This window comes from Colletotrichum truncatum (assembly GCF_014235925.2).
Source record: "Colletotrichum truncatum strain CMES1059 chromosome Unknown Contig_0003, whole genome shotgun sequence".
NCBI lineage: Eukaryota > Fungi > Ascomycota > Sordariomycetes > Glomerellales > Glomerellaceae > Colletotrichum > Colletotrichum truncatum.
In genome coordinates this window covers 2695905-2718195 of record NW_027222400.1, presented here as the reverse complement: position 1 = coordinate 2718195, position 22291 = coordinate 2695905, and the positions used below count along the sequence as shown (strand labels likewise).

General features: G+C 52.5%; 10 protein-coding genes across 10 annotated transcripts; 6 read left to right on the top strand and 4 right to left on the bottom strand.

Annotated features, from left to right (window-relative positions):
• Positions 1-173: 173 nt before the first annotated feature.
• CTRU02_205648 (phospho-2-dehydro-3-deoxyheptonate aldolase) lies at positions 174-1476 on the top strand (the record flags this gene model as incomplete). The annotated part of the gene is made up of 4 exons (XM_036727642.2): positions 174-179; positions 240-297; positions 361-1263; positions 1316-1476. The coding sequence occupies 4 exons, from the start codon at positions 174-176 to the stop codon at positions 1474-1476; spliced, it is 1128 nt and encodes a 375-aa protein (XP_036580598.2).
• Positions 1477-2245: 769 nt separating this feature from the next.
• Positions 2246-3534, top strand: CTRU02_205647 (cytochrome c1; the record flags this gene model as incomplete). Its single annotated transcript, XM_036727641.1, has 4 exons — positions 2246-2311; positions 2449-2606; positions 2744-2806; positions 2862-3534. 4 exons carry the CDS (start codon positions 2246-2248, stop codon positions 3532-3534), a joined length of 960 nt encoding a protein of 319 aa, XP_036580597.1.
• A 1189-nt stretch (positions 3535-4723) lies between these two features.
• Positions 4724-5650, top strand: CTRU02_205646 (uncharacterized protein; the record flags this gene model as incomplete). Its single annotated transcript, XM_036727640.1, has 1 exon — positions 4724-5650. One exon carries the CDS (start codon positions 4724-4726, stop codon positions 5648-5650), a length of 927 nt encoding a protein of 308 aa, XP_036580596.1.
• An 890-nt stretch (positions 5651-6540) lies between these two features.
• Positions 6541-8019, bottom strand: CTRU02_205645 (26S protease regulatory subunit 7-like protein; the record flags this gene model as incomplete). The annotated part of the gene is made up of 4 exons (XM_036727639.1): positions 6541-7650; positions 7703-7817; positions 7873-7964; positions 8017-8019. The coding sequence occupies 4 exons, from the start codon at positions 8017-8019 to the stop codon at positions 6541-6543; spliced, it is 1320 nt and encodes a 439-aa protein (XP_036580595.1).
• Positions 8020-8489: 470 nt separating this feature from the next.
• CTRU02_205644 (t-complex protein 1 subunit delta) lies at positions 8490-10258 on the top strand (the record flags this gene model as incomplete). The annotated part of the gene is made up of 4 exons (XM_036727638.1): positions 8490-8543; positions 8603-8654; positions 8711-9366; positions 9416-10258. The coding sequence occupies 4 exons, from the start codon at positions 8490-8492 to the stop codon at positions 10256-10258; spliced, it is 1605 nt and encodes a 534-aa protein (XP_036580594.1).
• An 811-nt stretch (positions 10259-11069) lies between these two features.
• CTRU02_205643 (Protein rds1-like protein 1) lies at positions 11070-12269 on the bottom strand (the record flags this gene model as incomplete). The annotated part of the gene is made up of 4 exons (XM_036727637.1): positions 11070-11213; positions 11288-11815; positions 11936-12080; positions 12154-12269. 4 exons carry the CDS (start codon positions 12267-12269, stop codon positions 11070-11072), a joined length of 933 nt encoding a protein of 310 aa, XP_036580593.1.
• Positions 12270-13388: 1119 nt separating this feature from the next.
• On the bottom strand, positions 13389-14689 carry CTRU02_205642 (lactate 2-monooxygenase PB1A11.03-like protein 1; the record flags this gene model as incomplete). The annotated part of the gene is made up of 2 exons (XM_036727636.1): positions 13389-14326; positions 14383-14689. The coding sequence occupies 2 exons, from the start codon at positions 14687-14689 to the stop codon at positions 13389-13391; spliced, it is 1245 nt and encodes a 414-aa protein (XP_036580592.1).
• Positions 14690-15517: 828 nt separating this feature from the next.
• On the top strand, positions 15518-16242 carry CTRU02_205641 (DNA replication complex gins protein sld5; the record flags this gene model as incomplete). Its single annotated transcript, XM_036727635.1, has 2 exons — positions 15518-15642; positions 15702-16242. 2 exons carry the CDS (start codon positions 15518-15520, stop codon positions 16240-16242), a joined length of 666 nt encoding a protein of 221 aa, XP_036580591.1.
• A 909-nt stretch (positions 16243-17151) lies between these two features.
• CTRU02_205640 (pt repeat family protein) lies at positions 17152-20757 on the bottom strand (the record flags this gene model as incomplete). The annotated part of the gene is made up of 1 exon (XM_036727634.1): positions 17152-20757. The coding sequence occupies one exon, from the start codon at positions 20755-20757 to the stop codon at positions 17152-17154; it is 3606 nt and encodes a 1201-aa protein (XP_036580590.1).
• A 384-nt stretch (positions 20758-21141) lies between these two features.
• On the top strand, positions 21142-21534 carry CTRU02_205639 (uncharacterized protein; the record flags this gene model as incomplete). Its single annotated transcript, XM_036727633.1, has 1 exon — positions 21142-21534. One exon carries the CDS (start codon positions 21142-21144, stop codon positions 21532-21534), a length of 393 nt encoding a protein of 130 aa, XP_036580589.1.
• Between the last annotated feature and the right edge of the window lie 757 nt (positions 21535-22291).

The following is a 22291-nucleotide window of genomic DNA, read 5'->3' as shown; positions in this document are numbered from 1 at the left end:
AGCTACGTCCTACTTCCCTCCTTGATACAACCTCTTAGTGAAAAAGGAAAAGTTTATTCTTCCATTTCCATTCTCCTACCGCTGTTTCTTGCCTAACATCAGCTCAGCCCATTTCCAGGTTCTTCTTCCACTAATTGAGCGTACTTTTGTTGTTTTTCTTCCTCACTGCCACCATGTCTGTAAGTTGACTCCCCTTGCGTCCTGGCTCGCGACTGCCTGTGACTCACTTTCCATCATAGAGCTTCTACATCGAAAACAAGAACGTCGGCAACAAAGCCGAGAGCGAAGATTGGAGAAGTACGAGCTGCATTGGCGCATTCTGCGTCCTTTCCCCCCAAGGCATGACTAACATCATCTTAGTCCGTGGATACAACCCTCTGACTCCTCCCGATCTGCTCCAGCACGAAATTGCCCAAACTCCCAACTCGAAGCAAACCGTGATTGATGGCCGTGAGGAATCTGCTGCTGTCGTCAATGGTACTGACGAAAAGGGGAGGCTTCTTGTGATTATTGGGCCCTGTTCCATTCACGACCCCAAAGCCGCTCTTGAGTACTGCGACCTGCTCCTCGCCCAGAAGGAGAAGCACAAGGATGAACTTTTGATCGTCATGCGCTCCTACTTGGAGAAGCCACGCACGACAGTGGGATGGAAAGGTCTGATTAATGACCCAGATATCGACAATAGCTTCAAGATTAACAAGGGCCTGCGCTTGTCGAGGCAGCTGTTCGTCGACCTTACGGACAAGGGCATGCCCATTGCCAGTGAGATGCTCGACACCATCTCGCCTCAGTTCCTCGCCGATTTGCTCTCTGTCGGTGCTGTTGGCGCGAGAACCACCGAGAGCCAGTTGCATCGCGAGCTAGCCAGCGGTCTCAGTTTCCCCGTTGGCTTTAAGAACGGCACTGATGGCTCGCTCGGAGTTGCAATTGACGCCATTGGTGCCGTTAGGCACCCCCACCACTTCCTTTCTGTTACCAAGCCCGGTGTCGTGGCTATTGTCGGTACTGTGGGCAATGAGGACTGCTTCGTCATCCTGAGAGGCGGCACCAAGGGCACCAACTACGACGCCAAGAGCATCACAGAGGCGAAGGCTGCACTAGAGAAGGCTGGCCTTCCTCAGAGACTCATGGTGGACTGCAGCCATGGTAACTCTTTGAAGAACCATAAGAACCAGCCCAAGGTTGCTGGTGAACTTGCCGCACAAATCGCGAAGGGCGAGACTGGCATTATGGGTGTCATGATTGAGAGCAACATCAACGAGGGTCCGTATTCTAGCAACCTATTACCCATGATGCAGTTATTAACATGTTGCAGGCAACCAGAAGGTGCCCAAGGAGGGACCGAGCGCATTGAAATACGGCGTCAGCATAACGGACGCATGTATCCACTGGGAGGACACTGTTTCTGTTCTCGACCAGTTGGCGGATGCGGTTAAGCAGCGACGCGAGATTCTTAGCACAAACGGCCACGCTTGAGGAGCAAGAAGCCAATTGATTTTGTAGCATCGTAGTGTTTGGCTGGGATTGAGGGGTTGCGCATATACCATGAAGCTGCCGACCATCGAGCTGGGTAGGCACGACACAAGTCTGAGGTTTGCAGACAAAAAGTTGTGCGCTTGTATCCGAAAATAAAAATGGCCATTGATACCCAAATGCTCTTGTCGTTCCCCTGTTCTTGTGAGGTAGCCCGACTGGAAGATGAAGATGAATTAAGAAAAAAAAAAAAAAACCTATTGATACAAATAAGTAACTGGAGTAAGAAGAATTAAATATGAAATTGCTATTGTGTCGTTTGAATCCTCAGAGTTTTCCTTTCATTGACTGCAAACGCATTAAATGTTCGTCCAATGTTGGATCACGATGCAGGTCAGTATGGTCGTATGGGTCTAGACCAATCAAGCAGAGTATATTTCTCAGACCAGTGCATGACGACAGACAGGTGCTGGTGAGACGGACGATCGGAAATACCTCTGGTGAATTGAGCAGCAACCGGGAAACGACGGGTCGGATAGGAGGACTGGGAGCAACCGAAAAAGGCCCGGAACGGAACATGTTATAGACCGACTACACTGGCCAATCAGAGCCGTCCCATACCTAAGGCACTCGAAAACTGCCTCACAGCGATTTTCTCCTGCCTTGACTACTGTACCTCAGAAACGACCTCCGTCACGAGAGGACCAACCACCAATTGCCCCATCATTTTGTTCGCGGCTGTCTCTGTAGCTGCGGATACAGCTCGCCCATCATGTTGGCAAGGTCCTGCCTGCGCTCGGCGCGCACTTTCACAAATGGCGCCGTCACCATTTCCAAGGTACGCACATGAGCTGATCAAGAAACTAATTTCCCGAGGCAATCCGACATACCGCCATTGAACATCCCGGAGCCGCCTCAATGGCCATCGGAGGCAATAATGAGATTGGGATTAGAGACTGACAATGATTGATACAGCGTGCGGCCTCTACTTCCACCGGCGCTGGTGCCGAAGCTTCCTCTTCCCGATTGAACATCTCCGCCATCGCGTCGACGTCTCTCGCCCTGGGCTCCATGGCCTGGTACTACCACCTCTACGGACCTTCTGCGAACGCCGCGACGCCTGCTGAAGAGGGGTAAGTACCATCAATTTCGAAGGCGGTTGCTACGGATTGAATTGCTCCAAGGCCGAGATCCTTTGAATTGAGGCATAATCTACAAATCAACTGGAGCAACCAACCAGAGGGAAAAACAAGCTGACAAGCATCGCTAGTCTGCACCCCACCAGCTACCCTTGGGTTCATGAGCAGTGGTTCAAGACCTTCGACCACCAGGCGTAAGTAACTATCTATTCTGGACACTTTGTTATTATGACACTCACACATTTGCAGTCTCCGCCGTGGTTTCCAGGTTTACCGTGAGGTCTGCGCCTCTTGCCACTCCCTCAGCCGTGTCCCCTACCGAACCCTTGTCGGTACTGTCTTGACTGTCGACGAGGCCAAGGCCATGGCCGAGGAGAACGAGTACCCTGGTGAGCCTAACGAGCAGGGCGACATCGAGATGCGTCCGGGCAAGCTTTCCGACTACATTCCCGACCCGTACAAGAACGAGGAGGCTGCCCGCTTCGCCAACAACGGTGCCCTCCCCCCCGATCTGTCCCTGATCATCAAGGCCCGCCACGGCGGCTGCAACTACATCTTCAGCTTGCTTACCGGTTACCCTGACGAGCCCCCCGCTGGTGCTGTCGTTGCCCCTGGCATGAACTTCAACCCCTACTTCCCCGGTACCGGTATTGCCATGGCTCGTGTCCTTTACGACGGTCTCGTCGAGTACGAGGACGAAACTCCCGCTTCGACCTCGCAGATGGCCAAGGACGTCGTCGAGTTCCTCAACTGGGCTGCTGAGCCTGAGATGGACGACCGCAAGCGTATGGGTATGAAGGTTCTCGTTGTTTCGGCCACCCTTTGGGCTCTCAGCGTCTGGGTCAAGAAGTACAAGTGGGCCTGGCTCAAGTCGAGGAAGATCGCATACGACCCTCCCAAGGAGACCAAGGTTCGCCACTAAACCATGCAACTTTTCGGTTGTCTCTGTGTATGTTATACTAGGCTCTCTAAAACAGCTCCTTTGTTCGTGGAGGCGGCAGAGACGAGATTCATCGTTGGGAGCAAACGGGGGAGCGATAGAGTGTAAATCAGATGGTCCTTTTTCAATACCTGATTTCTTGATAATGATAAGTCATCTATGCCGTTTCATGTGTTTTGATAATGAAGCTGCCCCCTTCAACCACCAGACTTTGTGACATCGCACAACTACCAGACAGTTGACGCAGAATCCATCTGCTTGCTTAATCAAACTGAACGCAAGTCGAAACCATCCTGCCGTGACTGTCTTGTTGAGGCGGGATCGCCATGAACAACGTCTTCTTGCGATTAGGCTGAAGGAAACAATGGCATGTTCAAATCGATCTCGGCGGGTTCATGGCGAAAGAGGGTGGAATGTAACATCGCCAACCCATAAATGCATTAGGCCATATTTCGTCCGAATTCCTTCAAGATCCTTGCTTCGTGGAAAGTTGCAGACTTGCAGACTCCCATTCAAAAAAACCTACGGTGCACCATATGTCTTCTTGAGGGGACGGGGCACAACGGATGGGTGTTTCCAGAGGCGACGGGTTCGAACGGTACAGTGTAGTAGTTACTTTGAAGTCAATTGGCGGGTGAGTTGAGAGTATTAGTGGGTCCTGTCACACCCGCACACCTCCCAGGCAAAGCTAAAGCGTGCGGAACTTGTAAAGAATAGTGGACTTTTCAGCGGCCAGCGCGGCTTTTGAGCAGGAAGATCACTAGGAGAAAGCGCCGTAAGTCGCGTTGATACCTTGAGCTGCACACCCACCACATCCCGGGCAAATCAGGCTCGAAAGCTCCGCGCCGTGCCTGGCCACCCTCATAAACACAGGGGGGGTTGCCCATCAAAGCGGACCTGCCTAGAGGTACCCATCAACCCGACTGAAGGGGAGTGCTGAGTGAGATACACCACATCACCACCACACTCACTCCTCTTGACGTCCTTTCACTCTCTTTGCTCTTTCTCGGGTTTAAGCCAAGCATTACCTCTCGGCTTTCCAATCTTCCCCAGGAACTTGCTGTCGCTGCAGGGAGCACAGTTAGATTTTCACACCTTGCAACGATATTTGAATGCCACCTTCTCGTCTTCGGGTCCTTCTCGATATCATCTCTATCCCCAACCGCATCAAATGCCGTCCGTCGCCGAGGAACATCCCCGGCTGATGCTGCCGGGTAGAAAACGCAGACGAGACAACGATGTCAACGACTTGCATTTACAAGGTCCCTTGTACGAGAAACTCGCCCAGTACTCGGCCGCGGCGGCCGCCGCCTCGAACAATTGGAACGCTGACGGCGCTTTTGGCAGGCCCGTTCAGCAGCAGCAGCAGCAGCAGCAGCAACAACAACAACAACAACAAAACTTTCCCCCCCGATTCCTTGCCCATAACGACCGCCTTATCTTCCAGCATGGCGGTTCGGTTGCCGTCGAAGAGCAGCAATGTCATAATCTCGACGCTATTCCGAGGAAGATAGCGCCCCTCCCCTTACCCAAGAGACAACGCATGTTCGACGACGAGGATGAGGACGCAGATAGTACCTGGGGAATAAACGCAACGATATCCCCACAACGACAACGACGACAGAATAAGTCACCTTCGTCCCAACAATCTTCTCGTGTGCAAGATCAGACCGACGCGGGCAACAGACCAAAGACTCCTTCCTCTCTCAGCCCTTGTCATATCTGCCATCGTCGGCCCACCAAAAAGTCTGATCTCGATTCCTTTGCGGATTGTCAGGGTTGCGGCCAACGGACATGCTATATATGCATAAGAGATTGTCAGGGTTGGAAAGAGGATGGGCGACCCAGTGACGGCGATAATCTGGAGCAAGAGGGTGCTCTGTCAAGATCGTTCCATATGGATGATATCGACGACGAGCAACAACGACAAAGAAACGAAAAAGACGACGGTGGAATAGGAGATAGGCAGGCCAAACGGCAGGACGGCTGGACTGGCGGCGGGCACAGGCAGATGGTTTGCAGCCGGTGCTGTATTGAAAAAGGCGCAGAGGGTGACGTTGTCTGTCTAGGCTGCTTGTCACGGATGGAATCTGTCTAAGCCTGGAGGGCGCGAAGGGTTTTAATGTTGACACAATTCAACTGGTTTTAAGGATGGGACAATAGCAGCCGTCATCGTCACGAATGAGGGAAGCACTGAGGAGTGTGCAGCGCTGCTAATGAAGGCATGCAATATCAACTTTGTACAGGAAACTTTTGGGTGCTGCTGAGACAGCATTATGGAAATCATCGTGACGGGAGAGGCACCGATATTAGGCATAAAGGAACGAAGGCCAGGACATGGCCTCTTTGCGCAGAATGGAAGGCTTGAGGGCCCCATTCTGCAAAATGTAATTGCATGACGAAGTATGAAATCAAAGTAAAGGACATACTCCTTGTGCCTACCGTTGCCATTATATGTGATTGAGCTAAATAAAGGGTGCAAAAAATTTGGCCCTCCACTTGTCTTCCAAGCATTGTAAAAGCAGTCAGCGTGGAGGAATATGAGTAAAATGACTGGGAATCATGAGACATCGTCTAGACCGAGGCACAACAAACCCTTTGTGTATGCCGCCGACATTTCAAATACTAGACTCTCAACTACAGGTTAGCCGTGAAACAAGAACAGGTATGAACGAGATAAGCTTCCTCTAGGATTGTTTCTCGCCTTTTGAGTTGAGACAATTCCGAACATCCCTCCTTAGTGATGTGACCAACACATTGATGTTAGAAGATCCGGAACCAAAAATATGCCGTTCAGTTGACCGTCACACGTGCAAGTCTCACCCTACAGTCATCCCTTAGGACTACATTTGAATACTGGCGCATGGAAAGCATGATCTATTTCTCTCGAGCAAGGTATCCCGCATCTCTAGACCTTCCCCGATCCGAAGCCTATTCTTACAGCCTGAAAAGATATGACGAACTCCGTGCCCCTTCTTCCTAGTTTCCTTAGTTGTATTGCATGTAGCTGGCGGTGGAGTTGAACTTGAGGTTGGCCTTGATAACCTTGTCCACGGCACTGAGGAAGTCCTTCTCAGTCGCCACCTTTCTGCGGGCACGGATGGCGAACATACCGGCCTCCGTACACACACTGCGAAGCTCGGCACCCGTAGCGTTGGGGCAAAGACGGGAAATGAGCTCCCACCGAATGTCGCGCTCGACTGACATGCTCTTGGCGTGGATACGCAGGATATTGGCACGGCCCTCAAGGTCAGGGAGGGAGAACTCGATCTTACGATCAATACGACCCGGTCTCATCAGAGCAGGGTCGAGGGTAGAAGGTCTGTTGGTGGCAAACATGACCTTGATATTACCACGGGCGTCGAAACCATCAAGTTGAGTGATGAGCTCCAACATAGTTCTCTGAACTTCATTATCTCCGCCAGCACCATCGTCGAAACGAGCTCCACCAATGGCGTCGATTTCGTCGAAGAAGATGATGCAAGCCTTCTTTGTCCGCGCCATCTCGAAGAGTTCTCGGACCATTCTCGCACCCTCGCCGACGTATTTCTGAACTAGCTCACTGCCGATGACTCGGATGAAAGTGGCATCCGTTCTGTTGGCAACCGCTCTTGCGCAGAGGGTCTTTCCGGTACCAGGAGGTCCATACAAAAGAGCGCCCTTCGGGGGATCGATACCGAGATTGACGAAACGTTCCGGCGAGAGAAGGGGCATCTCAACAACCTCTCGCAACTTCTCAACCTGCTCCTTCGATCCACCAACATCTCCGTATGTAACGTCAGGCTTCTCCTCGACCGTCATCATAGTGACGCTTGCGTCAATCTTGGGCGGCAGAGGGAGGAGAATCTGATATTTGTTCCGATCGACACCGACTCGCATGCCCTCCTCGATATCCGTTGGGGAAACTCTCTCGCCGAGCTGGACGACGAACTTGGCGATCTGCTTGACGTTGATGACGTATTTGCTCTTGGAGTCGTCCTTCTCGTCAGGAATGATCTTCGTACACCGCGCTACCTGGAGTGGCTGCTCTTCCGACATCCGTTGCCGGTCTGCTGCTACGTCCCAGAGATGAGGAGGGGCAAGACCCGTATCGGATTCCTGGTCAAGTCAGCTATAGGTCCACCAGCAGCCAACACAATAGGCAAGCTACCTTAACACCAATCTTCTCATCTACGCTTGTTTGCTTCTCCTTGATCTGTTGCTCGAGCTTCTTGATGGCGGCACCATAAGGCGCGGCGCCGTAGGTCTTCAGCACTTGAATGTCCCTAGGTATCGTCAGTCAACAGTGACATGCATTGACTGGCCAGCGAAGTAACGCACTCATCAGTCAATGGCGTAATCTTCTTCTCCTCGATCTCGTCGTCTGCGTAGTTCTTCTGGTACTTCTCCCAGTTTTGGCCGGTAGCGGAAGGCTAATGCTCTGGTTAGTACCTAGTAGCAAGACTCAGACACAAGGGGCCGTACCATGATGCAGGATGAGGACTGGGCGTCCTACAGCCGGTGATTTCAGATAGATTGATATCGGGGTGTTTTTGATTAAAGGTAAGTTATCGGCGTTAAATCGTGGGTTTTTGGAGTGATCGCGTCGGTCGTCAAGAGTGTATAGTGCTGGGGTGGGTTGGTGGTGATGGAAGACGGTTCCGTAATCCAGGTTGCCTTGAGCTCCAAGCACGGACCACTGATGCGAGGCTGCTGTGGAGCTAGGCAAGTTGGGGCAAAATGCAAACAGAGGTGCCGGGGCAGGAACAACCTGGCGCCCGCTAAAAAATATCCCACCGCTGGGGGGGTTGCTACCTAAGAGAAAGTGGGCGATCGCAAAAGAAGGCGACAGCGGGACAGGACCAAGACGATACCGATATCTCCCCCGCCGGCTTCAACTTGATCTTCTGACCTCAAACTTTTCGACAATAATCACATCATAAGCAAAAACCTCTAAAATGGCCACAACTGCACCAGCCCCGGCCTCGGGAGGCCACCAGGCCGCCTTCAAGGTACGGGTGGATTCGTGCCTGTGACGAAGCTTCAAGAGCTCTCATTGACGTACTTCCAGGACAAGGAAAAGCCCGTCGCTGTTCGCTCTTCTAATATCGTCGCCGCCAGAGGTGAGCGACATGAAACCTGCACAAGCTTCACGAAGCAGAAGCTGACTTCCTCCCAGCCGTCGCCGATGCCATCAGAACCTCCTTGGGACCTCGAGGCATGGACAAGATGATCCGAAGCGGAAAGGGCGAGACGATTATCACCAACGACGGAAACACCATGCTCAAGAGCATGTCGGTCATGCACCCCACAGCGAAGATGTTGGTTAACCTCTCGGCGGCGCAAGATGTGGAGGCAGGAGATGGCACAACATCAGTCGTTGTCATCTGTGGCAGTTTGCTGGGTGCTGCGGACCGTCTTCTGTCAAAAGGAATCCACCCCTCCGTGATCTCGGAGTCTTTCCAAAGAGCTGCCGCTGCGGCTGTCGAGGTCCTCCACGACATGTCACAACCCATCTCCCTCACCGATACTGCTTCCCTGCTCCAGGCAGCCAACACTTCCCTTTCCTCGAAGATTGTGTCACAATACTCGAACATCCTTGGCCCCATGGCAGTCAACTCCGTCGTCAAGACAATCGATCTCAAGACGGCCGACAACGTCGATCTGAAGAACATTAGAATAATCAAGAAGGTTGGCGGAACCATCGAGGACAGTGAGCTTGTGGACGGTCTGGTCTTGACCCAGCCTGTCCTCAAGGGGGCTGGAGGACCCGCGAGAATCGAGAAGGCGAAGATTGGTCTTATTCAGTTCCAGCTCAGTCCTCCCAAGCCTGATGTAAGTTACCCCCTGAATTGCTCCTACCAGCAGTTGCTGACCAATCAAGATGGAAAACACCATTCAGGTGAACGACTACAGACAGATGGACAAGATTGTGAAGGAGGAGCGTCTTTACCTCCTCAACATGGTCAAGAAGATTAAGAAGGCGAAGTGCAATGTTCTATTCATCCAGAAGTCCATTCTTCGCGATGCTGTCAACGACCTTTCCTTGCACTTCTTGGCCAAGCTGGGTATTCTTGCCGTCAAGGACATTGAGCGCGACGAGGTTGAGTTCATCTGCAAGTCCACTGGCTGCAAGCCCATTGCCGACATTGACTCTTTCACGGAGGACAAGCTCGGCTCGGCTGACCTAGTTGAGGAGGTTCAATCCAACGGAGCTCGTATGGTAAAGGTGAGCGGCGCCAAGGCGACTGGCAAGACCGTCTCCGTCGTTGTCCGCGGTGCCAACTCCCTCATTCTTGATGAGGCTGAACGCAGTCTGCACGACGCTCATTGCGTTGTTCGCTGCTTGGTGAAGAAGAAGGCCCTTATCGCAGGCGGTGGCGCTGCTGAGATTGAGATCGCATCTCAACTTGCCAAGCAGGCTCGCTCCCTGACTGGCACAGAGGCCATCTGCTGGAAGGCCTTTGCTGACGCCATGGAGGTCATTCCCACCACTCTGGCTGAGAACGCGGGCCTCAACAGCATTAAGGTTGTGACCGAGCTTCGACACAGACATGAGCTGGGTGAGAGGAACGCCGGTGTCAGCATCAAGTCTGGCGGTGTCAACACCAACATTTCCAAGGAGAATGTCTTGCAACCGTTGTTGGTGAGCACTAGCGCTATTGAGCTGGCTGCTGAGACGGTCAAGATGATTCTGAGAATAGACGACATCGCCCTCACCCGATAAATGGGGATATGAGTCACGAAATGAAAATAAAAAGTAAAAGGGGATATCCAGGCTTGATGATCATGTACAATACGGCTGCCCTGGCTTGATCACGGTATAGACGTGGGCCTGGTATTGAGGCGTCAAAAGTATTAGAGGCTTAGAGCAATTGATCACCAACAGATACCTTGATGACACTTCACATCTGGCATTGCTATGTGATTTTTGGGATACATGTGTTCATGCCGTTATGTATAATCATTCTCTGCAAACTCATTGACTTACGAGGAATACCGCTTCCTGGTCATGGTATTTGGATTGGGGAAAGGAGGTAGTGGCAATAGTCGGCCCTTTTCCAAAATGGATGTGCCCCTTACCCCTGGAAAGTCCATTTCTTCGATATCCTCGAATTTCCAGGCGTTCCGTTTCTAAGGACGCTGTGCAACATGACAAAACACTTATTTGTTTCGAGCATAACAAGACGGGGGAAACATGTAAATGCAGTCTCTATCTTCTTGCATCTCACAAACAGCCGCGTTCTAAATAGCACCGTCCACGGCTACCACCAGTCATCCTTTAACTGTAAGACCAACAAATGCAATCCTCTCAGCAAGTCCCCAACACAAACATCAGAGTGAGCATTTGTGTTCAGGATTCGAAAACCTCGGCAGTTTCATTGCATCTTTTAATCAAAACATAGTAAGATTAAGAAGTCGAGGTAGATGGTTGTCTACATATGAGAACGTAAATGAAAAGATATGTTGTACCAAATATTTTCTAAACCACCAGGCCTCCTTTATGTGACACTTCAACTAAATGTCGAGTAGGTCTATTAGTAGCCGGCATAGCCGACCTCGATTATACCAACTCCAGCAACAGTGTTCTCGTCGGTGACTTCGGCATCCTTTCCGTTGGCAGTGCTGAGAACAACGTAGACCTGGCCTGTGGCTCCCTCGGGGATATCCTCCACGACGTACTTTGAGATTTGTTAGCAGGCTGAATCAGCAATATTACTTAGAGGGAAGGTATTTCAAGGATGGAAAGACCCACATCGGCACCGTTCACAAAAACCTCCGAATAGTAAGTGTCCAACCCGCTGAAGAAGACCGCATAAACCTTCGCCCCTGAAGGAACGGTATTTGCTGCCACAGCAGCAGCAAAAGCCCCATTGAAGACAACCCCGTCAAATCCCTTGACGAAGTTTACCTCCAGCTTCGGGAACGCCTTGAACGGCAAGGCGGGAGTGCCTGGCGCGAAACCGACGATAAACTGCGAGGCCATGCTGTGCACTTGGTTGAAGTTGAGCGGAGTGTCGAAGGCCTTGGGGAAGGGCTTCTGGCCTATGGCGTTGCGGACGTAGGACGCATGTCGGGCCTCGACAGCCAATATTGAGCCAGCGGGGTGGACGTAATTTTTGTCCGCGATAACAGGTGCGGCGCCAAGGTAGGCCGAGACACCCACGCCTTCAAGGACGGCGGCGAGAGAAAGGAAGGACTGAGCTGTTGTTGTTGGGAAAGCGAAGTATGGTTCGGGGAATGCGGATGCACCCAGAGCTGATCTAAGAAACTCTACATGGGTCTTGATAAGATGGTCAGTATTTTGCTGGGTTTTCCAATATGTTTTTTCAGTTTTATCATGAGTATCGGAGTAAACGAAACCGGGAAGAGAAAAGGCCGAGGAGCATGGAATATAACTGACCTTCTCGTCTTCGTAAATGGTACGAAGATTGTTGTAAAACTTGCTACCGTCATCACCAGCGAACTCACAGAACTCTGCTTCGGTATAGTTGCTGAGCCCTTGCTTGTAGAACTCGCGCTCGAGATACTCGAGTACTAGAGCGTATCTTTTTGGCCATATCAGTACGGGAAATGGTACACCATTTTCGCAGTTATAGCTACCAAAATGATGAGACTTACTGGATAATAGTCACATCGCCGCCAGGAAGGGGGTCATAATTGGCTCTGCTTTCCAAGGGAGCGGCGATAACTGAGGCCGCTGAGGCGGCGGCCAGAACAAGTGGTAAGGTACGCATGATGGTGATTCTGACCTACCCTACAAACAACAACCAAGAGTATGGCGAATGATACGTGAGCAGGTTATGGGGCTGTAAAGGAAAGACTAAGGGTGAGATGCCCAGGGTGCGATACCCTTTCTTCCCTTCTTGTTGTTCCCAAACAGGTACTATATGTATTGATATGCTCGAGATATAGTGTATGATGGCACCTTATGGCAAAATTGCGTTTGTATTATTGAAAGACAAGATACGTTTATGGATATTGTTCTTCACCAGGAATCCCTGATCCCACTCCCTCAAAATCACCTGCTTCATTTTTACGGAGCTGCTCAGTGGCCCGTCGCTACCCATCTACTGGCGAGATGTGATCTTCGGTCGAAGTTTGCGCATTCCAAGAAAGAAATTACCGATCAACATCAGGCACGATTCGTGACGAAGCTACATTTTGTAGCCTCGCTTGGAGCCCCAGAGGTGCCAGATAAGAGCAAATTAGCTGGAAAATGGAAGGTCGGGAAGAAAAGAGCATTTAGATTGGGGACGCAAATGGTGTTAGCGCATGAAGGGAGGTCTGGTATCTGAGGGATGAGTGCTCAAGGCAAGCAAGAGATTGGTCTAGGGCCTGGCCGGAGTGCAGCCTGGAATCCTGGAAGTGCCAAGTCTAAACCAGACGTGGATGGTATGGTATCGAACAAAGTTGGTAGTCGAACTTCTTTTACCTGTGAATGGACCGTAATAGTTAGCCTGGTGGCTCTCCACGTTCCTGTTGTCTAGCTCATTAGAGGGAATTCATTCCAGAGCTGGGTTGTCTAGGGTGTGGGTGGCAGGCCTCGCCGGCCCGTCACGTGGGCTGACGGCCGCCACCACTGGTCTTAGCCAGCCTCCACAGCCCTCTAGCCAGTTAGTTAGTTCTTCCAACCAACAACACCACTTTTCCCATTCTGAGCGTTCTGTGCTGGTTTCGCCCACATAGGGAGAGGGGAGATTGGCGCTGCCGATGTTCACAAGCTTTAGAAGGGAAATGATTCTTGGAATGAGATGCATGCGATGCTCTCCAGTCCCGCTGTTACATCGTTGAAGAGTGTTTTGTATACCAAACTAAAGAAGAACCTTTATTCTACAGAGTCGCAGAGTCTGATTTTACAAATTGGCCTTGATATCCCCGCCGTAGCGGACCTGCCGGAGGATTGAAGGCTTTAGCTCCGACACGCTCTTCAACCCGGACAATCCCATGCTCAGATCAAGGTCAGCGAGCAAGCCAGCAATGACGGCTTTCGCGCCCTCCTTGCCTGCGATTCCCAGGCCATAGATAGCGGGTCTACCAATGAACACAGCCTTGGCTCCTAGTGCAAGGGCCTTTATGATGTCCGCTCCAGTGCGGATTCCCGAGTCAAACATGACCGTAAGCTTGTCACCTACAGCCTCCACAATCTCTGGGAGCACCTCCAGCGAAGCCACGGCGCCGTCGAGCTGTCTTCCACCATGGTTGCTGACGACAATACCCGACATTCCATGTTCTACAGCAAGCTTTGCATCCTCTACACTCAGCACACCCTTCAATACGATAGGTCCCTCCCAATGCTTCTTCAACAGCGCCAGATCCTCCCAGCTGTGGTGTTCACCCGGGAAAGCCTGGCTAATCCAATAACGTGACGCACTAATCACATTATCCTCGACCTCATCCCCGTCATTTTCGGCTGAGAACTTCTTGCGGAAGACGGGGTCACTGAAGCCGACAGAATTGCCAGTGCCGGTGATGAAGGGAAGATATGCCGAGTCTAAATCAGCAGGCCTCCATGCTAGTGTGACAGTGTCGAGGGTCACAACAAGTGCCTTATACCCGCTGGCCTTGGCTCGTCTTAACAATGATGCAGTAATATCGTTGTCCATTCCCCAGTAGAGTTGAAACCAGCGATGGCTGTCGCCTAAGGCCTCGGCGACTTCCTCAATGGTTGATGTCGCTGCTGTGCTCAGCGTGTATGGCACGCCGAGTTCCGCACAGGCGGAGGCCAGGCCTGTCTCCTTGTCCTCGTGGAAGATGCCTTGGACGCCGATGGGGCCCATCAGGACAGGGGAGTCTGGGCTGTGTTAGATACCTCATTGTTGATCAACTACTAGGTAGTTTTCAACGTACCATAGGTCACACCAAAGAGCTCAGTTTTCAGATCCCGAGGGTTGTTTGGTCTCAGGAAACGAGGGATGATCTTCCACTGTCGGAAAGCCAGGCGATTGGCATCCATCGTGGACAGCTCACCTGCGCCTCCAAAGACATAACCAAAGGCCTCTTTTCCCATGGCCTTTCTGGCCTGTTCCTGCAAGCCATTTGGGTCCGTTGTCACGATAGGCAGTTGGCCAGCCATAATGCCATTTTGGTAGATGCTAACAGCATAAGAGGAGTAGGGAGGGCGACCGCTGTCGCCGTCATCCCCAGCATCTCCCATATTGAAGATGATATGGAAAATAAAAATGGTGTGAATATCCTGCGTGAGAGTGACACTGACAACCTTGAAGATGTCAACGAGCGTGTGTCAATTGGAGCCGATGGGAGATTTGGGCGTCTGACAGTTGTCAAGGCTGACTGACTAACTGGGCTTAAGGGATTGAGCTGACACAAGTGAAAATCGTCTAGGTAGGTGCTCTGCATAGCATTTATGTCTTAAATTGAAGACTGCACTACACTGGTGTTGGGGTTAGACCGAGCCATCCGATGGGAACTGTGCCTCGGCATAGCTAATCTGTGTAGCTTCGTTGACTTCGTCATAATAACATCAAGAAACTGGTGGTATGTCTCAGTCAGTGGCAATTTTACTTCCAACGGGAAATATACTAGGAATTAGTCTCACGAAAGTTACTATAAGTTCTTGCTAGCTTCATTATTACATCCCTATATAAATTCAAAAGGAAAAAATAAAAAAAAAAGTACTTGAAAATCCTGTTTCCCCGAATGAGTAGCAAGGGTCACGCTGGGGAGAGAGAATGTGGTCGCTCTCCAAGAAAATGAGGATAGGGAGTTACCCTCCCCCACACTGTCTTCAAGTGTAGTTAGTATCTTTATAAGCCCCCTGCCACAACACTACTGTACGGCGCTCCACATCGGACAGCGCATGTAAGCTACGACCCCACCATTGAATTGAATTACACCCCGCGATTCTCAACTTTCGCATCCCACCACCGAATTATCGACGGTGTCGCGTTCTTCGTCCGCCGGCCCACAAACGCACCATGTCATAACACCTCACCAAACTAACAACAGCCCAAACACCGACAGAATGGACATTGACGACATCCTCCGCGAAGTCGACCCCGTGTCGTACTCCATTCCCTCCGAGACACGCGACTTACAGGCTCTGACGCGTGCCTGGGTAGCAGAGCGTTCCGCTCCCGAACTCCTAGAGTGCGCCGCTCTCACGTCCCATCTTCCGCGCTCAAATGCTGACAATCGCGGTGATCCAGATGGCCTCCAGACGGCCTCTTTGAGCGCGTCAACGACCGCATCAAAAGCCAAATTGAAAAAGTTGAAGACATGACAGGCGACATGGACCCCAAAACCAACTTCGCCTTGATCGTGATCCAGACGGAACTCGAGCGCTTCAAGTTTCTCGTCAGGAGTTACCTCCGGGCTCGTATAGCAAAGATCGACAAGCACGCCCTCCACTACCTCTCTTCGCCCAGCCTCCGCTCCCGTTTGTCGGAAACCGAGCTTGCCTACGCGACGCGCCATCAGGCCCTGCTACACAACCATTACCTCTCCTCTTTTCTCTCTTCCTTCCCGCAGCCCCTACAGAACCTGAACGACACTGCGGGTAACATTAGCATGATTGACGGGCCGGACGTCGATACCGCTGTATTCATCCGTTTGCTGAGAGACGCCGCGGTCGAGGGCAAAGGTACTGATTCAGATGGTGTTGTGGATGGCAAGGCCGGGGATATTCTTATTCTGAGGTGGTCGAGTGCGAAGCCAGTTGTTGATGCAGGTGACGCTGAGCTTGTTTGAGCATGCCTGGGTATGTCAGGAACAGAGACATTATGGGACAGCCATGGGAATGCGGATCTCGGGGCGACGCGGCGGATGGCGCCACCGGAACGGCATGGCTGGGCGGGCGGGCGGCGGCTGTATGGCCGACCAGCCCCTTTCTCGGGAGAATATAAGCAGGCCAGCCAGCGTGAGGATGGCGTGACTCTTCCTCGTCTAGCCCACGTGGTGACGACAATCCACGTCAAGGATCCTGCGTCGTTTGACTGCTCTAGGGGGGGATGCAAAGCCACGGTGGAATACGGACGCCTAGGGCGAGGGGCCGAAAAGCCCCGCGCGTTCGGAAATGACAGTCATACGTCTGGCCCCGCGTCGGGGTTCCCCGACATCAGGCTGAGCCTCCTCGCGGCTGCTAGGCTACAAAATCGACCCTCATCAGAGGTGGTCAGACTCGTTCAACGAGGCAGGGAGGAGATGAATTTGAAGAGATGGGTCACATTGCAAGAGTTCGGAGGGAACGCGTTTACAATGGCTGTCTCGTGCGAAGTATAGATCAAACTAAGTGAATCGCAAATCTCCATATAACAGCAAGTAATGACAACAAAGAAATTTCGATGCATTATTTTAATGACTGTGTGTGTCTATAGTGTACACCTCATCAATGGTGGGACATTCTGTGGAATAGTTCCAACCATAAGCTTCTTTTTTCTTTTCAAATCAAGTTGTGCCCGCCATGCATCGCTTGCGAGACGAATAGAAGTTTCCCCCCATGTTCAAAATACCTCCAAAACGCCTATTCATGCATGTTACCAGATCTCAATCCAGACTGCTGTTCCCCATTTCCCGAGTCTCCAGTGTCCCAATAAGCCTATCCATTCCTTCGCGTTTCCTGACAGTAATCCCTTTCGCCCCCTACCCTCATACTTTTACCTAAAACGCGTAGGCGTTCCCCAAACCTAATACTCCAGCACTACCGATACCTCTCGCCTCGCTGTTTCGACGGCTGCCGGGGTTGCTGTGGCTGCCGGGCGCGACGACCGCACCTTTGTCGTTCTCAAGCTTTAGCAGAATTTGTGAACTGCTCCGCTCCAGTTTGCCATGCTTCTGCAATGCGGCAAGCCCGAAGAGAGCACCTCGAAGCCCGATGTCGAGACGTCGCGGCTCCTGGAAACCGAAAAAGCCCGCAGTCGGGGAAGAGAACTGGCGCTTGTGAGAGAAAGGACGACTGAAGGAGGTTACGCTCGAGTTAGGTCGCATGAAAAGAGGGCGCGGGATCGACATCTTGCGGGTAGGTCCAAAGTAGCTTTCACTAGAGTCATCGAAAAGAAACGAGGCCCTTGACGGTGTCCAGAGGGACAGGGACTTGGAATCATCGTGAGCCGCAGCTTCGACAGGAAGGTCGGGGAACGGCACAGATGGTTCGGAAGGCTCTGAGTAGTCCGAGTCTTCAGTTTCTGTCATCAGTGGTGGGGTACACAATCCACGGGTCTCGTCCTTATCGCTGAATGAAGGCACCGAGTCTGTTGTCGGTGTGCGCGGGGCTTCCGATGAGACGGACGGGGCTTCATTCAAAACGAGAAAGGACGGGTCCCTGTGAATCTCGGCGGAGGGGTTAAGTCTCGGCTCGGAAGGCTCGGTAGGTACCGGGGAGGGCTTCGCGGCTTCGGGAACGGGGGAGGGCTCGGTAGTCTCAGGAACGGATGGGGCTGAATTGAATTCGGTGGTGGCAAGTGAAGACGTACAAGCATCGACCTGAGAAGTCGGAACGGGCTTTGCTGCCTCATTCTCAACAACTGAATTGGTCTTGGTCACCTCAACGGTGGACGGCGACAAGATTGTCCCCAGCACGGGAGGTGAAACGGATTCAAACAGATCAGATGAGGTTTTCGTTTGCCCCAAGTCGGACGCCGCGTGGTTCAGGCTGATTGGAGAAGTGAGGCCAGTTTCCAAAGCGGTTGCAAAACTAGAGGGACTAGGCACAACGACTAACGGAGCGATGGAGTCCGCGTCGTGGAACTCAGTGTCCGAGTCATCTTCATCTTCCTCGACAATGGTTTCAATCGCATATTCCAAGAACCCCTCGAGAGGACGAGAGGACAAAGCGGGTGAAGTTTGCTCCTTATCTGGAGTGATGACAATCACAGGCTCTGTCCCGATCGGCCTCTCGATTTTGGGAGTCTCTTGCCCAACCGGAGGCTCTGGTTCGACCGGCGGCTCTTCCGCATCGACCGAGACGCAGCAGTACTCCAGCCAACCACCAAAAGCAGGCTCTTGAATGGTGGCTTCCCGGTGCGGCTCGGGCGTAGCGAGAGAGGGCGCCGGCGCGGATTCAGGCTCCACTAGGCTCAACTCCGACTTGAGTTCTTGGACATGGACTTGGACATTCTCGAATTCGGTCGCTGGCTCAGACTCGACTAGCGACTGCTTCTCGGACTCAGATTCGGTCGATACGAGAGATTGCCGCGAAACCGAATGGCTGCCCTTGCCGAACAGGTTGAACCGTCGCGGTCCATTGAAACGCTGCATTGTCGGCGTGGAAGCTCCTATCAGTGATTCGTCAATTAGCTCGCTGTCGGAGGTCTCGGAATCCGCGATATTCGGGTTCGCATTAAAGTGCTGAGGGTGACCCGATAGCGTTCGCAAAAAGGTAGGCGTAACGAGCAAACTGTCGCGGGGCGTACCAATTTCGCCGTCAATGAGACTTGGGGCTGACGAGGAGGAAGGATAAGTAGTCTCCCCGTCCTCGGTCAAAGAGAAGGACAGACTGCTTCGTCCATCGAATTGATCCTTGAAGGCATTTGCTTTGGCTGGAGTTTCAGGCTGTTGCGGCAGCCCCACGGTGTCAATGACGCCGTCGGTAATCGTTTTGACCCCACCACCGTTCTGAAGCGTTTCACACTGCCCCAGAGGTTCGGACGGTTCAGTAGAACTGCCATCGAAAGAGTCCGGCACGGGCCCATTGGGTGTCGGGATTGGGAGCGGGCTGCTGGACGGCAAGGCTTCCATTTCTGCAGGGTCATTCGCTGCAGGAACTGGCCGTTCAACAACGCGAATGTTCTGGGGTTCGCAGTCGGACAGCGAGCACGTGTCTTTTACCACCATGGAGATGTCTGATCGAATGCGGTCTTTGAGTTTCGTCAGGAAGGACTCTTTCACAGTCTCAGGATCTTCGTCTTGGCGCTGCCCTGTTGCGTAGTATGGCGAACGGGCCACGAGGGTTTTGTCCAAAACCAAATGGCCACGCTTGTGAACCATTAAAGTGATGCTCATGTCGTTGCCACCGAGGATATCGGCGACGCCCGTCTGAACTCGGTCCAAAATGGCCTTGATGGTCCTTCGAGAGTAACAGGCGGTCGAATCAAGACAGACTGCGAATGGTTTCTCTGCCTTCCAACCACGGCCGGAAAGTTCGTAGATTGTTAACCGGAGATCGTCCATCTCGGTCAGTTCCTTGTCAGTATCGTCACGAACTGCAGAAAATGCATGCTCGAGCTGGTTGACAAACTGTTCGCAGTCAAGACCGTTGGGGTCCTGGAAGAGGAGCAAGTTGCTATCAATCTCGCGGCGGAGATGCCTGTGATCTAAGCCGAGCTGGTTACGGATCTGGAAGCTGACATGGACAGCGTTCTGCTCGGAGTGATGACACTCCTCTAGAAAGTCGAATCGGTTGCAAGACCGATGTTGGCGGTCGAAGGCCATTTTTCGCGAATCCAGAGAACGTTGCATCGCTGTTGACAATACCCAAGCCATATCTTCGCCGTGGGATAAGGTCAGAGGGGAGCTCTGTTTGCTTTTGAGAGTGAGGGTCCGTTCCCATTCTCTTTGCCTGCGAGACTTGCATCGGCTTCGGAAGTGCAGGGTAATTTCGTAACCAGGGATGAACTCCCAGTCCTGGGTAGCATCAACGAAGCGTGACTGTGGAATGTGAAGGAGGGAGACTGGGTTGCTCAACGGCTTGAGAATCTCCAGCTCGCTACCGGATCGCTCACGCATCTTGCCGTGCATCCACCTGAAGGATCGGTCATGAAGCTTGAGAAATGAACCGATGATGCGGTCAGTGGAGCGGGCGACTTCCATGGCAGACGACTTATCCAAAGGGTACTTTTGGTAAGATTTGTAAGACTTGGTAGCCCATGGTTCTGGACCTCCTCTGTAGATTTGGTAAATCAGCTCGAACCGCAGCGGCTTACCCTCTCCGATCTGAGGGATGGTCCGCTCAAGGGCGGTCGAGTCTCTGCGGGTGAGAAGTTCATTTGAGCAATGGGTCAGGCGGCGCAGGAGGGCTTGACATATTTCTTCCGTGGGCTCGAATCCGTTTGAAGCCTGATACTGTCTCTCGTAGATAAGGTCGAGAGAGGGCTGAAACTTGACGCAGACCCTGACGGCCAAACCGGCGGGGTGTGTCGGGGAGAATTTGGGATCGCTGTGTCCGGTTGCAGTGCGAGGCCGCCCCGGGCTCGAGAGGAGGAACCTCCTCTGTATACCCGAGGCGCCGGAGTACGACGTTGAAGGACGGACGAGATGGGCCTCGGCCATATCCGTCAGGTGATGTGTAAAAGCTGAAGCGGCACCAACGGGTTGGTGAGAATACCTAAGTTGATTCCCAGTGCCCACCAGACTCGAACCAAACTCACTTCAGACGGCGTCCGGGGGAGGGGAGGAACGCCGGGGTTTAAAAAAGCGGTTTCGAATGGAGAAAGACAAAGTCGTAACTGGAGCCCTAATGCAGGAAGGCTCCATCGAATCATCCATTTACGTGCAGTAGCACCAAAGGGAAAGCAAGGTCCAAGAGTTCCAAGGCTAGCGAGAACCAAGGAACACTCAAAGTGACGAAAATGGGTAGGAGGAGGAAGCGCAGGCGCAGGCTGGCGTAGACAAAGAAGCACCAACAGCACGGAGCGGGTCACGCGAGGAATAAGTATGAGATGTTATGGCTACGATTGTGGTGTGGTCGTGACGCGCCGCCGCAAGAGGTTGGGCGACCCATGGCATGATTTTGCCCAGTACAGCCCGTTACAGGGGACCGCCAGCCAACCGGAGGAGCCTCTGCTGAGGAAGCTTTTTACTGCAGGACAACCTCAGATTGCCCATCTTACGCCAGGAGAGATTAGGTCGTGGGTGCTTGTCCCACGTTCTGGGGATAAGGCTGAAAATGGAAGGGAGACAATATTGCCTTGGAGGGGGAAGGGGGGGAAAACACCGCATCTGCTTGAGAAAAGAAAGCGCTTCACCGAATGGCCGATTGCCATGGTGATTGATTTACACAGAGAGGAGCGGCTGGCTGACTGCACTGCTACCCGTCACAGCGAATGACGGCAAGACAACACAACAAGACAATACAACTCAAACCAACCAACCAACCCACCCAACCTGTTTACTTACTCCAGGTGCCAGCATCAGGAAACCCGAATGCCAAACCAATCCGACGGCGCCGCCGAAAGAATGAGGGGGCAATGGCTGTATCCTGCGAGAAAGGAAGGGAAGGAAGGCAGCGAAACAGGGCTGGGCACTCCCCCCCAAAGTTGCCGCTTGGCCGTGCGCCGAGTGGTTTTTTTCTCCTCTTCTGCAAAATGCTCCTCATTACCTGCATCGCATCTGCATACTGTGAGCTGTTTTTTTCTCTTGCATCTGACATGTGCATCACCGCAGCATGCCTCTCTCTAACGCATGACAGAGCTAGGTTGGTCTAACAGGAGTGACATGGGTTGCGAAAGCGGGTATGGGTGGGCGGTAATTCGTACCGTTTGGGAACAGACATGCTTTTTTTTCCCTCTTTGTGGGTTGTTTAGTGTCAGCGATTCAGCCAGCCGATCAACGACTCAGTGTTGTGTAATGCTCCCAGGATCAGACGCACGCAAAGTAGTATGATAACACGGATGGCTGGATAGGCTGGGCTGAACCTGGGCGTCGGGAACTCTCGCTAAAGCGCTTGAAGAAAGCCGGATCCGTCACCAGATCCTGGCATGATCTCCGTCAAACCAGCTACCAGATGCCGGTCAAGGGTAAGAAGTAGTGCGGCACAGATCGGAGAGGGGCGGCCAGCGGCCAACGGCGGGCTTGCGGGAGCAAC